The sequence below is a fragment of the Phyllobates terribilis genome, unplaced genomic scaffold, assembly GCF_046119375.1.
Source record: "Phyllobates terribilis strain yellow unplaced genomic scaffold, ASM4611937v1 Scaffold_12__6_contigs__length_324123572, whole genome shotgun sequence".
NCBI classification, from domain to species: domain Eukaryota; kingdom Metazoa; phylum Chordata; class Amphibia; order Anura; family Dendrobatidae; genus Phyllobates; species Phyllobates terribilis.
This window is the reverse complement of record NW_027362772.1, coordinates 181,992,099-182,010,770: the sequence shown is the minus strand read 5'-3', so window position 1 is coordinate 182,010,770 and position 18,672 is coordinate 181,992,099. Positions and strand designations below refer to the sequence as shown.

Below are 18,672 nucleotides of genomic sequence, written 5' to 3'. Positions count from 1 at the left end.
TATAGTTTTTTTTAGACGATATGGGTATTGCTGGGGTGATTAGCACCAGGCTGTTATTAGTTAATAAGCGAAGCTGTCCTAGTGATTTACACATGCCAACAATAAGCCACAACAGCTAGCCATATTTCTTATATATATATATATATATATATATATACTGTATATACAATGTCAATGTTAAAGGACATCTGTCAGCCCAAACTGACTGTATAATCTAAGCATGCAGCCTTAAAGCCTTAAAGATCTGATTCATGAAGTTTTCTGGTGTAAAACACCTTCACTTCAAATGTTGCATTTTTATTTTTTCGCACAACACAAAGTTGCGCATAAATCTTGCGAATTTTGACATTTTCAAAGTGAGCGGAACTAGGTCAGGATGGGGGGTGGCAAAGCCCACCAGACAAAATCATGAAAATTAGTGGCATGTCTTACGCCTAACTTATTCCAGAAATATTATTCCACTTCTTGTGTGGAGTAAATTTCTGGCCGAGGCTCACGGAGGCGCATACCAGTTGTATGATCCACTTAATTCATTAAGAGGCGTGCACCTCTTACCCCAGCATGCCCATCATTAAGACCGGTGTGCGCAACTCCATTTTAAATGTATCGGGCCCATAGTCCCTGTGAAAATTGCTGCATTACTCTTCTAATCGCTGCCTCTGTTCTGTTAGAAACTGAGGTTTAATCAAATATGCTAATTAGGGTGTTCTGTACACCCTGGGTGTGGCCAAGATACTCAGTGCACTGGTCCACCCACTGGTTTTCCTGCCTCCCTTACTGATGGCTGACAGGGCCTGCCCAGCCCCTAGCTTTCTCTACAGATGGTGCTCGCTCCAGGCAAGCAAGTGCTGTCAATCACCAGTGATGCAGCTGGGGACATGGGAAACCAGTGAAACAGAGCACTGAGCCTCTTGGCCACACCAAGGGTGCACTGAGTATCCTGAATAATATGTTTGATTAAACTTCAGATTTTGCAGACCGGAGGCAGCGGTTAGACCACTAAAGGTGCAATTTTTATAGGGGCTATATCCCCTACAAGGCTATGGGCTTAGTTTATAATGTCAGACTCCTTTTAACAATGCAGTGCCAAGCACAGCTCTACTACATCTGTATGATAAATCACATGACTATAGTTATAGCTCCATCCGTTACGGATGCAATATTGAGACATTTACTGTAATGAGCAAACACTGTAGCCTTCTAGCTCATAGTGGGCACTGTGCTCGATCCGCCATACGGTAATAGCGCTACCTGAGCGCAGAGACGGACACCTACAGCAGAGGAAGGAACTCTGTAATCATCAACTAAGCAGAAGAAATACCCAAAGGCATAAGATGAACCTCCGGGATTCTAATGCAAAATTTTAAAAAGTCCCCATCTATTGTGCCATGTAAAATACTGGTGTATTTGTATTTGTATGTGGAATAGAGGCCTATGGGCCCTTCCAAACACCGGGGCCCAAGTGTCATTGTCACTGTCACACTCCTTATGGGCCCCAGGTAACAGATAACTAGGAATCCTCTGTTTCCCTACATCAGTAACAGACATGAATAACAGAACAGCAGCATGCCACTGTGTGACTTACAGGGTGCTCCAGAGGTGCTCAAATGTCGTCCCTTCATCAGCAGGGGAAGAATTAGACATCTTCACCAAGGGGGGATCAGACAAAGGATATATCACTCTGTGAAAGACAGTTACATATATTACAGAGCGCACCGCAAATGTTAGATTGTATCAGATCCAACAACTAAGCAACTCTCATTATCACTTATTAGTAGTAGTTATTGTAGATAGATGATAGATAGATGATAAATAGATAGACAGATAGATGATAGATGATAGATAATAGATAGATAGATAGATAGATGATAGATAGATAGATAGATAGATTGATAGATGGATAGATAGATAGTTAGATAGATAGATAGATTATAGATAGTTAGATAGATAGTGATAGATAGATAGAAAGATGATAGATAGATAGATGATAGATAGATAGATAGATGATAGATAGATAGATAGATACATGATAGATAGATAATATATAGATAGATAATAGATAGATACATGATAGATAATAGATAGATAATAGATGATAGATAGATAGATAATAGATAGATAATAGATTATAGATAGATGATAGATAGATGATAGATAGATAGATAGACAGATAGATAGATAGATGATAGATAGATAGATAGATAGAAAGATGATAGATAGATAGATGATAGATAGATGATAGATAGATAGATAGATAGATAGATAGATGATAGATAGATAGATAGATAGATAGAGATAGATGATAGATAGATAGATAGATAGATAGATAGATGATAGATAGATAGATAGTTAGATAGATAGATATAGATAGATGATAGATAGATAGATAGATAGATAGATAGATAGATAGATAGATAGATAGATAGATAGCTGTCGATGGTATAATAAAACCGCTATCTTTTCCATGGATAACTTGGACAACTTTTTATTGGCTCATGTGGCATCTTTTCAGTTCTATAAAAAAAAAAACTTTTAAACACCTCAATCTTTTGGAGTGCTGCCTTCTTCCCCATGTTTGCTTAAGGTCACGTGCACACGTTCAGTATTTGGTCAGTATTTTACCTCAGTATTTGTAAACCAAAACCAGGAGTGGGTGATAAATACAGAAGTGGTGACGTGTTTCTATTATACTTTTCCTCTGATTGTTCCTCTCCTGATTTTGTCTTACAAATGCTGATGTAAAATACTGACCAAATACTGAACGTGTGAACACGGCCATAGAAAGACAAGGGCCCATATACTTTTCTTACACAGGGGCCTTTTCCTGTTTGTGACCACTACTAGATACATAGATGATAGATAGATAGATAGATAGATAGATAGATAGATAGATAGATAGATAGATAGATAGATAGATAAATAGATAGATAGACAGACAGATGATAGATATATAAACCTACATATGTAAAATGGGCACAGAGTAAAGGACCAAGAGTACAAGTCACAATATCTATGGAAAATATATCAATTCAATTTTATTAGATAATAGTTAAAATAGTACATACAAAGTTAAGACATAAAAAAAAAACGCAAACCAGTGAGTACGGATGTCATTAGATCACAAATAAATTTGTAGATCAATACAAAAAATACATAGTAAGAGTATAGTCACAATATTGAAAATGGATATTTAATCGGAAATAGGTCCAAGAAAATAGATATTAGGCATTGTGTGCCGATGGACCAACCAGAGAATGTATAAGTAAAAATGGATGTCAAGCAAGAGTAAATATAAGTAAGAGTGCACAGTGGCATACAGATAACCTCACCAGTCAGGAAAACCGCACCCGACGCGCGTTTCGCACCTAGCTTTGTCATGTGGCTCTTAACTTTGTATGTACTATTTTAACAAATATCTAATAAAGTTTAATTAATTTAGATAGATAGATACCTGCCCTTTAAATTTGTAGGCTTTTAGCTCAGGAGAGGCATGATAATAGGTTAGGGTGCCATCAAAAAGTCGCCTTTTCATGGCTGGTGGGCTTTCATGAATTGACCAATTAATCAGCTAATTATCTTCATTTTTGAGTATAGTCTATATAGCAGTAATGCCGCCCACATTTATATATTCAATGTTTGCACATCTTAGCCCTTACAGAGTGTTTGTAGATAGATAGATAAATGTAACAAAGGTAGATCGGCAGATAGGAGATAGATATAGGAGATAGATAATAGATACATTTATTTTATGATTTAATATCACATGTATTCTCATGGAGTAGTTAGCGGGCACCATGGCATGTCGGCCAATCTGACACAGCTCGGCAGTGATTAGGAGAGTGTGGGTACAACTGCAGGAGTCAATTACATTAAAGTGCTCTCACTTCCGTCATGGCTGCTCTTCTCAGCTCAGTCATCAGAGAAGCCTCAAGAGGTCTTCAGCCTGTGGAAGACTGAATTAGAAGTTGCACTTCCCATCGTTAAGATGTGCCAAGACTGGCAAGCCTGGGCCTGTCCATCGCTGGCCATAATGTGTCACTTTATGCCTTCGTTTCCTGCACTTACAGCGAATGTTAGTCTGTCAAGAGGGCTCTGATTGGAAGATTTGACGACACTTGCTGTGATAGTGACTACAAGCCGCTGCCCTGCTGGGTGCCCTGGTAATTCTTCGTCTGGAGGCTGTATACCCCTAATATCAGCACACACACAATACAGACGTGACCATAGTTGTCAATTGTCTCTTACTTTTCAAGAGTCTCAGAACTGAAAGTGTTACAAGACATAAGGCATATGTCTACAAGGAGGATAGAATTAGAATATAGAATTGTATTATGTCCATGATAGGAGTTGTAGTGTTCCATACTATCCCCTTAAAGGCACCGACACATTTTGTTTTTACATCTTTATTTCTTCCTTCTCTTCTTCCATACGTTTTATTTATTTATTTTGTGCAAATTAGTAAATTCTAATAATAAATAACTTTGGACTCAGGCTCCTGCGATTGCTCCAGATTCTGGTTGATATACTGTGATACTTATAGAATATTATTTTAATTTTCAATTAAATTAGACATAGGAGGGCTCGATTTTGCTTTGCATGGCAAGTTGTAATTTTGAATTCATTTTTATAATACAATGTACTGAAAAAATTCCAAGTGATGGTGAAATAATTCTTCCATTGTTTTTTTTTATTTGTTTGTTTTCTCCAGGACAGTATGATTACATTCATACCAAACATGTATATTATACTTTAACTTTATTATTGGCCTAAAAAAAAACTGAACTTTATTAGAAAAAAATTGGTTGGTCCTGCGATTTTCTAAGACCCATGACTATTTTATTATTCTGTCGATGGACCCGAGTAAGGGCTTGTTCTTTATGTGCCGAGCTATAGTTTTTAATTGTAGCATTTTGGGGTACTTTATTTTTTTTTACACTTTATTTTTTAAATAAGTGATCAATAGGACAAATCATGGTCTCTTATGAAGATCACCCTGTGGCTGGGCTTTCTAGAAGTACCAAGGTGGCTTTCAGCTGGCCCCTAGCTGTCATGGAAAATCATTCGCACCTCGAGATCATGTCATGGGAGGCAGTGATGGGTGCCCGAATGGATGAGTATGTAGCATCAGTGAATGACAACGGGGTCTATTAGCAGAGCCCAGAAAGAGCATTATAGAATTTTATTCAGTTCATGTCCAGTAGTCGGATCATGTTGGAGGTTGTAGTACTATTTGCACCGAGTATAATAGAATTGTATTTATATCAGAACTGATTAATTGAAGACTTTTTAGAAATCGCATTGTGTCATCTTGAAACACTTGCACCTTTGCAGCATTGCGATACAAAAACGGCTCAGTTTATCTGAATTCTACAAAAATGTTGAGCATAAATACAAGGAATATGTGAAACGGGAAGGAAAAACTATTTGGTTACATGAATGAGATTGCGGTCAGTTGTAGACAGCCTCTGTACAACACTGCCACTGTCAGGCCATTATGAGTACTGCCCACAAATCTTCCTAGTAATAAAAACTGATTCTAAACTCTCGATTTTAACAAAATTATATCATACATTTATTGATTTGAATATAATTATATAGTAAATTTATTTTTTTTGGGTTACAAGATGATATCATCTATCCTGTGGACCCCCATGATCACCAGAACAGGGCACTTTTATACTCCGTGTGAAAGGAGTAGACGGCCTCTCCATTCATTCTATATGGGACTGCCGGAGAAATAATAATAATAATAATTTTTATACAGCGCTAACATATTCCGCAGTGCTTTACAATTAATCTGAGCCCAGTCATACATATTGTAACTGGAATACCCCTTTAAACAATAGTGTTCCTACTCACTGACAGATAACAGGGATATTAAAAGTATGAAATACAATGGTTTGATTTCCTAAACTGCATGTTTCAGAATTCTTACATGGCGTGCACCACATTTCTGTTTTAGACACGATTTTTGACCTGCTCGAAAAGGAGTGTGGTCTAATGAAATGTGAGAAAGAGACCGTGTGGCCTAAAGTCTAATATTTATTCTAATATTCCAAAATTATACATAAATTGCAGCACAATTTTGCATAACTAGCCAATGGATGGTGTAAACTTAGATGAAACAGTCTAAAGATACGAATCCATATATGTCACACCAGCAAGAATCATTATGATAAATGTGGCGCATTTTAGGATTGTCTAATCAAAGTTTGTACTATCTAAAAGTTATAGATTTAGTAAATCATAATATTAAAAAGTCGTCTAATTTCTCATTACACAATAATTAACTTACCTAAAAAAAACAAACCTTTTCTCTTTTAATATGGGAAATCCAAGCACACAATACAGAGCAATGAGAGCATCATGTATGTATATAATACGGAGGTTAGGAATCATTAAAGGTAAGGAGTGAGGACATGTCTCCAGTGCATTACAGGATATTAAAAGCATCTGATCTGTAAATCTCTGAGGATATACAAGGCACGGGTGTGCAGAGCCATCTGTGCATACAGACTACTTGTCAGTCCATGTGGTCTGTTGTTTTATAAACTATACAGATATATGGCAAAACATTATTATTAAATATATGCTCAAAAAAATTATTAATTTCTTAATTAAAAGAAAGCATCCTAGGCAGACTCCGAAAGGCTATGGTGGAAATCACATACTTCTCAGCATCTTACCAGCATGCTTCATATGGAAAGGGAATCTCTCATAGGCTGTAGATGGAAAAGCATACGCTTTTTTATGTACAGGACACATCCAACACGTTTTAATGGAACACCCTATCAGAAAAAAAGTCTTTTTTTTTCCTATCGATTTTTGAGATGTATATGTTGATAAGCATCAGGGTTGGACACAGACAATAGAGGGTCCTTGTGCAAGAACAGTATAAATGCCCCATGGTCTCCAGCTGCTTCTGGATTCTGATGATGGCTTATCTTCATGCCAAAAAAGGATCAGCTGTTGAAATTCAACAGGTCAGATCCTTCTCTTCCCCAACATTATCCATCAGGGGAGTGTCGGTAGGCCCCCATGTACATTAGATGGTCAGCATATCACAAAGACATTGTCAGGTTCAGCCAATTTTTTATCTAACATGCATGGGGCCTTACCTCCTTTTGTCTGATGATGCTTCAGTATTGAGTTATATTAGCTTAGTCGCCTATATGCAAAACAATAGACAAGAGAAAACGGTTTTAATGCAGCTCTGGGCCTGTGCAAATGTTCAGTTCTTTTTGTTTTTTGCTTTTTTGGAAGGGGAGATTAAGAGGTGCTGAACCAATCAAGATGCTGTAACGGGACCTGGAATATGCAGTTCTTACAGTACAACTTAGGGACATTTTAGTCCCACCTCTCTCTCCAACCAACCCTGACGGAAACCGTCTATTTGTGGGCAGGTATTTGCAACCCCATCCCCTTTGCTCCAGGAAGCTTCAAATTTTTCAGAATTGTTTCCAAAAAGCTGGCAAATTTGGGTCAGTTATGATACAGTATATATATATTGTAGGGATTCACTCGCTTTTTAGACCGCTGGTAGCGATCACACAGGCACGAAAATTCTCAGTGCAAACTTCATAAACTTTCCAAACGAAAACAAAACAGCCTTTTCCAGGTACAACTAGTAAGGGAAGGAACAGAAAATATACAGTTATGGCTTCACAGAGGAGCTGGCTTGCTCGTTCAAAAGTACATCCAGACTTAGTCAGGCACTGGCAGGGGCTGACCAGTATACAGCAGATCTTTCACCTTCATACACAGAGCCAAGTCCAGAGGTGTTTCCACCTCTCCTCCCAGACACTTGTGGAGCAGCTCAGCTGCCATTTTATCCCAGCTGCACCTCCCGGATTGTAGGATGGGAATGACCAGTCCCGCCCAGCTCTACCAGTCGTTCCTAAAGCCCGGACCCAAAATTTTGGGCCCATTAACAACCCTCTCAGCACCCATTGTGCTGGAGCCTTCTCTCTGGGTTTCACATCACCAAGGCTTGGCACATCGGTGACACATACACTCCATCTAGTATGTATATGTATATCTGTCAACTGACCCAATTATATACATATTTGCATATAAATATATATATATATATATATATATATATATATATATATATACACTCACACACATATGTATATATATTTACTCTATCATGAAATAATAAAGAATCTGTATTATCATACAGTTAGGGACCAGACTGATGTCCTCTGTGGCAATAAGGAAAGTATATTCATAGTCCCATTACAGGGAGAAGAAAGAAACAGAGGGTTTGGGTGATGATTGGGATTGGGCTTAAAACTGAGACCAGTTGTATATACATATCTATGCCTTTATGTTTTACCGTACACTACTATGCCTGATTACTCAGTGCACTACATCTACAGGATATGAAAGTGTCACAGATCACGTGCATCATTCATTGCGAGAAGAGGCCAAAACTGTTAAGGGCGTACCAATTGGTCTACTTTCCACATTTAGCTTAAGCCTGAAGTCATAGACACATTTGATCTGCAACTGAATACGCTCTATTGCTCCCTGTTATCAGCCCTTTCAGGCTGGGGAGAGACTGACTGTAGTGTTCCTCATTAGGATAAGTAACAGGAAGTGCAGAAATATTCCCGCCCCCGTGATCAGTATAGAATCACTTACCTCTATATGTGTCTTTATATACCCTGCTGCACTGTAATAATAAAGGGGCGCACATAAACTTTAGATGCACAAGGCACCATGCAACTATGACCTATGAACACATTCAGTTAAGTGCATACGTGGGCAATAATAAAACATAACTGGAATTAAATCATACTTGTAATTATGTGCTGCTTAACCCCCCAGCGACTCACATTCCTCCTCACTGCCAAGGATTAACACTTTTCAGGTACTCTCTACTGGCATTAGGCATAAACCACACTATAAACACAACTAACATTAATGCAAATGGTGCTTAGAAATAAAATAATAATAATATTATTTTTCCAAAAACAGTCTCCATGAGCAAAACACACATGGATAGAGTATGGACCCATAGCGGGACCACCACACCATAATATGGCCATATGCGAGGGACACCAAACTAAGGCAGTGCAGGTACAGTGCAGTTGGATATAACTTATTTTTCTCTGTTATCAGCCATTTCTAGCAAGAGGCCGACTCTAGGGTTCATCAATGCCACTGATGAGAGGAAGTCCAGAAAACTCCCTGCCCCCATGATCACGACTTTATCTCATATCTCCAATTCCGAGAACCTCCAGATTAGTTTATATACTCAGATTGATGTGACTGATATCAGCAGCTCCGCTTATAAAGCTGCTGTACAATTATAATATAACATGAGATGTAGCGGCCCTTTAATTGTGCAAAATTGTAGCAATGAATGGAAATACATCCTCATCGCTTTCACTCTGTGCTCATGTTCGGGTAAGAACAAACACGTCACTTTAAAAATATTTTTGGTAAAATCTCTGCCATCACCAATAGTGTGCTGAATATCACCTATGAAATGGCGCCCGGCGGATAACGAAGCAAACACGTTTATGAAAATGGCGAAAGTTCCTCCAAGCAGTTTTGCCGACTGGACCAGATCTTGATCGGACTGTGACACCCATAAACCAAATGTATCCTAATATAAAGCAGCGGCTGATCTCTTACCGGGATCCACACAGGAGGTTTCCATGAAAAAGAAAAAGGATTTTGACGAACTTTTGGTTGAATTAAGAAACCCAGCGAGCGTCCGGGTCACGTGGTCTCATTCATTACACAGAAGTGTCCTGGCTTAAGGTGGATTTATAGAGTTCCTATTCTCACAAAGAAACAACTACAGAAAGGAATGAAAATAGAAGTAATAATAATGTAGATATCTAATCAGCCGCTGTCCACAAGAGGGATTACATGTGATAGGGGTCTGTCTATGGGGGGAGTCAGGAGCCCTCAAATATCTGCAAGACTGATTACCATAACGTACTAGACCAGTGTATAAAACCCTCACCCCTCCGCCATCTTGAAAATCGCCATCTTAAATACAACTGAAATATTTTGCATAGAAATGGGGTCATATCTGAGCTCGACATTAACCCTATATGTTCAGCAAATGTCATATACAATATACGTTTTACAGTACAGTGTCTGCACAAGGTATCACTAACAAAGCAATCACATATTATTCTGCACCACGTGCAAGATGAGCAGCATTCACCACCACTATCTATTATCTATCTAGCTATTATCTATCTATCAATTTCTATCTATCTATCTATCTATCTATCTATCTATCTATCTATATCTCTCTATCTATCTATCCAGTGTCAGATTGAAGAACATTGGGCCCACCAGAGGTTTTGATTCTGAGGGCCCACCTTTCTCCCCACTCAAGAGCCCCATAGCAGCTGCAAGGCTTGCACTATGAGCCAGGGCCCACCGGAGGATTCTCCGATTCTCTGGTGGACCAGTCCATCCATCTATCTATCTATCTATCTATCTATCTATCTATCTATCTATCTATCTATCTATCTATCTATTATCTATCTATCTATCTAATTATCAGTCTATCTATCTATCTGTCTATTATCTATCTATCTAATTATCAGTCTATCTATCTATCTATCTATCCATATATCTATCTACTGCTCTCGTCTTATTTGATGTATATGGGAATGTTGCCTCTCTATAATGGCAGATTACATATAATTCCATTTAATACTGCACCAACGTGCACGGCAATCATCTAGATGGATAGATAATAACTTGTATTCTAGATAGATCTATCTATTCTCTATCTTTTATCTATCGATCAATCATATATCTATCTGTCTATTATCTATCTATTATCTATGTATCATTTATCTATCTATTATCTATCATCTATCTATCTATTAATCTATATCTCTATCTATGTATTTATCATCTATTACCTATCTATCTGTCTATTATCTATCTATCTATTTATATCTCTATTTAGCTATCTATTTATCATCTATTATCTATCTACCTATCTATTTATCTCCAGAGCTAATGTGTATAGGGGGTCCCAACTCTCCATAATAACAGACTACATATTATTACATCTTATCCTTCAACACGTGCAAGACCCTCAAAGTGCTCGGCAATTCTCTAAATAGTAAATGGTATCCTATCTATCTATCTATCTATTATCTATCTATCTATCTATCTATTATCTATCTTTTATCTATCTATCATCCATCTATCTCTCCAGAGCTACTGTGTATAGGGGGTATTCTGACTCTCCGTAATGACAGACATCACAGGAATTCAGTTGTATCATAACATGTCTGATCCTTTGTTCTCAAAGGAAATAAGCCTCCACCTAATGAGTCTTACCTCGGCTTATCACTGTCTTCCTGATAGGAACACATGCATGCCCGGCCGTGTGGTGCATTTGCATGGAGAGGTCTGGGGTCTTTACTGTTTGAACATTATCTAATGAGTAAGGTCACCCTAAAACTCGACAACTGCAGCCCCTACAACCGCTACACCACTACTCCTATGTAAACCGATAGACAACACATTATCAGAGCTCTGCTACAGGCTAGGTGTGTATATATGTATATATATAAGCAGTAATGGCGGAGGCCTGGGCCTGGTATCACTTATACTATTACTTTGTCTCCCTCCTTCGTTCCATGATTCCCATTCACTTAATTTGGGGGAGGCCTCACACATGGAGCCTGTTCTACTCTCTGGTTATGTGGGTTTAGGAGTAATCCTACTGAAACAATATGGTGAAAAAAACCTTTTTATGTAAACGGCCATTGACAATACAAGCATGTGGAAATGGCGCAGGGAACATTTGGCCGTAGTTCTGCTTTTTAGTCACAGGCCAGTGTCCTGCTGTCCCCACGTGCTTGCACTCATTTTACTGAAAATCAAAGTATTAGTGCTTCTTTCTCTACAGCGTGAGACAGTAGCAGGGGCGCAGTTATCCCCAAACACGTGGCGTGCATCATTCGTGCATGGGAATACGTGACGCCCAGTATAGAAGTACACAGATGTAGCAGAGCTGACTATGTCACCTGGCAGCACGCAGCATTATATCAGGATTCGTGGTTTACTATAGAACTGCATTATCTTAAATGTTGCACAGGAGGGGCCGCTTAAGTGACAAACTCAGCACTGCTCCATCTCTAAGAATATACGATACCAGAAGAGATATAATAAGGAAGCCGTATAGTGATTTCATTCCCATTCACTGATGACATGGCATCTCTTCTTTCACGTGGTGGACCTCTCTGACTGCCCTAATGTAACAGTGAGAACCCGAGGAACCAATATCTGCCCAGCAAGAAAGTATTAAAGTACAGACTTACCCCTCTTCCATTCGTTTTCTTCTAGATGGTCTGTCTGTGGTTGGAAATAGTACATTTAGGGCGCCAGTATCTCTCCATTTATAATGCAGAGTGGGCGGCAATGTCACAGACCACGTGATCTTATTTGTCATCAAAATGCTGAAAAGTTTTAAGGACGTTTTGAAACTTCCACTTCTCTTAGTGTTACAGCGAGAGATTTGGCTTCAATTTGTTAATTGTTCAGTTTCAGTCTTAGACGACGATGTTTATATAGAGGACAGGCCTGTAGTCCGTGACTATACTCATTCACCCACGGCAGACCATGACACGCCGTTCTGGGCTATTTTCATTTCTGTTATTTAACAATGTATCATACAGTACAATGCAGATATAATCTACCCTCAAAGTCAAATGACACAAGAAAAGTTAAGTTCACAATAATCTAATATTCCTCTGGTGCTCCAGAAATAAGAGCGCCAGACACCTGCAGTATACTATGGCGCACACATACCTCCTTTTTTTTGAAAATCAGAGCTTTATTAATAAGAAAATCAATAACAAACACTGATTAAAGAGAATTAACACAAAATGCAACTGATTGTGAGTACAAATGCTAATTCAAAATATGTCACTTATGAATAGAATCGATTAAATGAAACCAAGGTGTAGATGAGTATAATCAAATAACAAGAGTATATGTAATAAAAAGTAGTAACCACTTGATGATATGAAAAAGGAAGAAGACCATAGAGAGAGAAGAGTAGAGAAGAAGTGAGGAAGGAAAAAGAATAAAAGAGGGAAAGATGTGAAAGGGAAGGGAGAGAGGGGAAGTGTAAGGTGGTTGGATTTCTCCCTCCTCCGGGTAAGCCCCGTCCTGTGGCTCTATAGGTGTGATGAGCCAATCCACTAATTAAAATGTCAATTGTAGGTCATATAAAACCAGAGTAGGGTGTATACTGATGATTAAATCAGAACATTGGTTGGAGATCAGTTCAGCCAGATGCTTAAGTCAGGTGTTTCCCTAAAAGCTATCTACGGAGCCCATGTGTTGTAGATCTTGTCAGAATTTCCAACAATTTGGCCTATCAGAAGTTCCATTCTGTATATTTTGTTAGGTACGGACACAAACTCTGAACGTGATGGTGTTCTTTCTTGTTTCCAATATCTCGGAATTAGGTTCCTGGCAGCAGTGAGGAAGTGTCGGAGCAAGCCCTTCTTGAATGTGGAGATAGAGATGTCACTTAATGATAGTAAGGCTAACTCTAGTGAGGGTTGTATTCTGTGTATGGAGAGTTTGTTATACAATTCGAATATTGCCAGCCATAAGTTCTTGATAGGTGGGCAGGACCACCAGATGTGTGTGTATGAGCCTCTATCTCCAAAACATCTCCAACAAATATCAGGGGTTGTAGAGTACATTGAGTGAATGGTGGCGGGACATCTGTACCACCTTGATAGAACCTTATAACTTCTCTCCTGTGATACCAAACATAAAGAAGACTTAAACATACTTACCTACTTTTGATAAATGACTTCAATGATAAATTGTGGTCAGTGTTTCACATTTCCAAATGTGCTGCCCTTAATATACAGACAATGCCCCTAAATAAACCATGGTAGCACACATGTGCTATATTGCTATATTCTGCTATATCAGCATGGAACAAAAACTTTCAACTAACTGTAGAAAAATACATTGACCGCAGATACACATATTATACATTGATTTATTGCAGCTATTGCAAGTCTTTAAAAAAAAAAACAATAAGCATGAGGATCTTAGTTATCATTTTGATCAAAATGTATCAGACCACTGCCACGTCACGGCAACTTCTCTTCTCAAAATCAAAAATGTATTTATTTTATAGAAGGGAATGGATACAGTGGCAACAATCACATGAACCGTAGATATATGATTGACAAGTGATGAGTAAAGTCCTCAAAAACAATCATCAGAAGCAACAATTCATTAAGTGGATTTAGTGATTCTAAGGATTGTAAGAAGATGGACATACTGCCCATGTTCCCCCATGAAGAACATGTGTATTGTTATATTGTATAATGTGAACTGTGCTATGCCTTATTGGTGATAATGTTGCTCTCTGCCCGACTGTAGGGAGAGTTAGAGTTAATGATTGGGACTAGCCCAGAGTGTAAAGGGCTAATGTGAATGGACAGAGACAGTTTCCTTTCAGGACATCAGATAGGGCCCAGTGTGCATCAGAAGCAGACCTAAGGTCTGGACAGTAAGCAGTGCCACATGACATGGGTGTCCTGAAGTGAGGAGAAACAGAGACGGTGGTTAGCGTGAACCGGAGTAAAAAGAAAAGGAAAAAAATGACAGGAGGACAGAATAATCAAACAGAGATGGGACCTGAGGGAGGACGCCTAGCAGTACGGCCTAGAATTTATAACTCTGAGAGGTAACGGGCCAAGACGGGACAGAGGACGGGAGACAAAGAGACTGCCCCGAGTGGGAATTCCAAGGCGTCAGTGACAGAGAAGTTAAGTACCGGCCATATAGGCAACCTAGTTCCCTTAAGAAGGAAGAAAACGTGGAACTGCAGGTTGAGGATAGCACTCTTGCTAACTAGACTGTAGCACTGAGCTGAGTTGTGGTGAAGTAGAGTGAAACAATGAAAATAGAGAGCGAGTAAAGAGAAAGGAATAGAGACTGTGTGTGAAGATGCTCCATATGGTGAAGGAAACGTTCATTAAGCTAGGTATCCGTTACCTACTGTACATAATTCCCACAAAATTATCGTTAAGTAAAAGGTTTATTTTAGACTGGTGGTTTCCCTCATTGAAGTCCTGAACATCAGGTCCTGGCCAACCAAAGTCATCTGCAACATGAGACCTGCAAGAGCATAGCACCCACATAGCACAAGTTCACACACCGAGCCAGGACCCCCACTTTCATGTAACGTGCCGGATTGTAAGAGAAGAGAACCTCGCCTATGACTATCGCCCCACTCCACGTTACAGGACCACATTGTAGGTGGTTCTGTACATGTAGTACATAAACCGGAAAAGGAAGTACAGAGGAAAGAAGGGAGAGAGGAAGAGAAGCAGGAAGAGAGAGAGAAAAAGAGGGAGAGAGGGTAGACCTGTGTGGCAGGGGGCCGAATTGAGTAACATCTATGTTCCATCAGAACCAAGAGATGCCGCTGGATGAGAAAGAATAGCGCTTTGGGCGAAGTGGACTAAACTACTATTTTTGGTCAGGTCATGGAGTAGAAGCAGTCCATAATACTGAGGTACGCTGGTGAGCATTGGAAGGTGTTCCAATAGAACCATATGATGTTATATTTGTGGATTTCCTTAGGGGTTTGCACAATCAGATTTTCCATTCACTGCATCAGGTAGACCTCACTATACCACTCTTCCTGGGTTGCTGGGTCTACAGATTTCCAATGTCTTGGAATAACAGTTTTGGCAGCCTAGAAGAGATGGAGTACTAAAGATTTTTTATTTCTGGATTAGGCCATAGGATACATGAAGAGGTGGATGGCAGCAGGATCTTTGGGAACTGAAATCTCTGTTACCTTGAGGATAAACTGGAGAACTGCAACACAGAACAGATCCACCGGATGTGCATCATCGCTCCTCCCGCGACTCCACAATGCCAACATTTATCAGGAACCAAGAGGCACCATTTGTTGAGAACAGCAGGAATCCAGTACCACCTTGACTACATTTTGTAGCCTTTTTCTTGTCCCTATGTAGCAATTCATGGCAACCTATTTATATGTGGGTCCCTATTGTTATAAGTGTGATAGTACATGGCAGCCACTGCCACCACCACACTGTACCAGCAGGAAGCGCCACCCAGGTGCCCAACTGTACCCTAGGTTGTGCCGGCCATGTCTTTTTATCTACAGTTATGGCACCAAATCTAAAGGTGGCCATACACATTAGAAATACCGTAAGTAATTTGATGGTTGAGCAACCAATGAAAGAATGATCATCTGAAGAATCATCATCTCACAGACGCAGTCATACACAAAATAGTCGTCCATTACAGTTGATCAACCTGGCCTCACATGTTCAATGATCCACTAGGACACAAACAAGTGATCTTTTTGTAAATATTCTTTGAAAGAGGATCATTTGTCCGACTAATGGACTAAAAACTAAAACATGGCAAACTTATGATGAACAGTCAGCTAAAATGGTCTTTGTTGTTGAATTTTACATGGCGAGCGATCGTTTTGGTTAGTGTTGTCCATTTTTACCTACTAAAATCTAATGTCTATGGGCAGCATAAGACTGTACAGTGCACTACAGACTATACCAGCGCTCAGGGACAGTTTTAGACAAAGTGGGGCCCTGGGCAAAATGTAAAAGTGGGGCCCAAAATGTCAACATATTGTACCATCACACAGAAACATTTAGGGTGCACTTACATGAGCTGATTTCAGACCATTGAACGAACGCCAACTATATTCAAGTCGTTTGGCGCTTTTCTACTGACTGCGTTACAGAGGCTGATGGAGAATGATAGGGGTAGAAAGATCACTAATAGATTAATAATCTGTCCTTATGCAGTACCATGTTATCGGTAGCACATCTCCTGTTTACATCGGGCCATGTGCTGCCGAGAACAATAATTTTTGCTAAAACGATCCAACACGCGATGAATGAGCAACATTTTCCAGTTTGGTGATTGTAGACAAACTCTTGGCTGCGGTGCTGGTATTTATAAGTGTGGATGCTGCACACACACACACACATACACACTGCATGTATAGCTCATACACACACACATGCGCTGTAAGCTACACATACTGTATCCTACACAAACTGTGCATGTTACATACACACCAGTATATAATACACACACCAGTGTATAACACATATACCAGTGTACCACATATACACACACATAAATATATAACTCCCCAGTATAAAAAAACAGATCAGTAAATAACACACAAACACCAATATATAACTCATTAATATATAACACACACATTAATATATAACACAAACATATCAGTATATAACAAACAGACATCAGTATATAACATACATTAGTATATAACACACACACATCAGTATACAGTATAACACACAAACCAGTATATAAATCACACATGCGTACATCAATATAAGGCACACAAATACACACATCAGTATATAACACACTCATCAGCATATAACACACACATATCAATATATAAAACACATTAATATATAACATATACAACAGTATATAACACACATCAGTATATAACACATGCACATCAATATATCATCAATAAATAACATACACCAGTACATAACACACATACATATATCCGTATATAACACACACATCAGTGTATAATACACACACATATCAATATATAACACACACATCAGTATGACCCACACACGTCAGCATATAACACACATTAGTATATTGCACACACATACATTAATCAGTATAAAACATCATATGACTCACACCATCAGTATATAACACACGCATTAGTATAAGACCATGTTCACAAGTCCAGTTTTAGTTCAGTATTTTACCTCAGTATTTGTAAGCCAAAACCAGGAGTGGGTGATAAATACAGAAGTGGCGACGTGTTTCTATTATACTTTTGCTCTGATTGTCCCGCGTCTGGTTTTGGCTTACACATACTGAGGAAAAATACTGACCAAATACTGAACGTGTGAACGTGGCCTAACACACACATTAGTATAAAACACACCCATTAGTATATGACACACACATAAGCATGTAAAGCACACATCAGCTAATAACAAACACATTAGTACATAACATACACGTACCTCAGTATATGACACACGCATACATTAGTATATAACACACACATACATCAGTATATAACACACATACATCAGTATATTTCAGACATACATCAGTATATGACACACATATATCAGTATATGACACACATACATCAGTATATGACACACACATACATCAGTATATGACACACACATACATCAGTATATGACACACATACATCATTATATGACACACACATAGATCAATATATGACACACATACATCAGTATATGACACACACATACATTAGTATATGACACACACACATCAGTATAAGACACACACATACATCAGTATATGACACACACATACATCAGTATATGACACACACATACATCAGTATATAACACACATACATTAGTATATTTCAGACATACATCAGTATATGACACACACATACATCAGTATATGACACACATACATCAGTATATGACACACACATACATCAGTATATAACACACATACATCAGTATATAACACACATACATCAGTATATTTCAGACATACATCAGTATATGACACACACATACATCGGTATATGACACACATACATCATAATATTTCAGACAT

General features: G+C 38.7%; 1 protein-coding gene across 6 annotated transcripts in view; it reads right to left on the bottom strand.

The window, feature by feature from the left end:
• Positions 1–18,672, bottom strand: part of TP73 (tumor protein p73) — a 201,833-nt gene that overhangs the window by 144,721 nt on the left and 38,440 nt on the right. For 5 of the 6 annotated variants that reach the window (XM_073656505.1, XM_073656503.1, XM_073656504.1 and 2 more), the window contains exon 2: positions 1,586–1,681. In XM_073656505.1, coding sequence (XP_073512606.1) covers positions 1,586–1,681 — 96 coding nt within the window. Of the gene's footprint in view, positions 1–1,585; positions 1,682–12,320; positions 12,409–18,672 lie in introns of those variants that run through there. The other variant, XM_073656506.1, reaches the window with a different exon arrangement.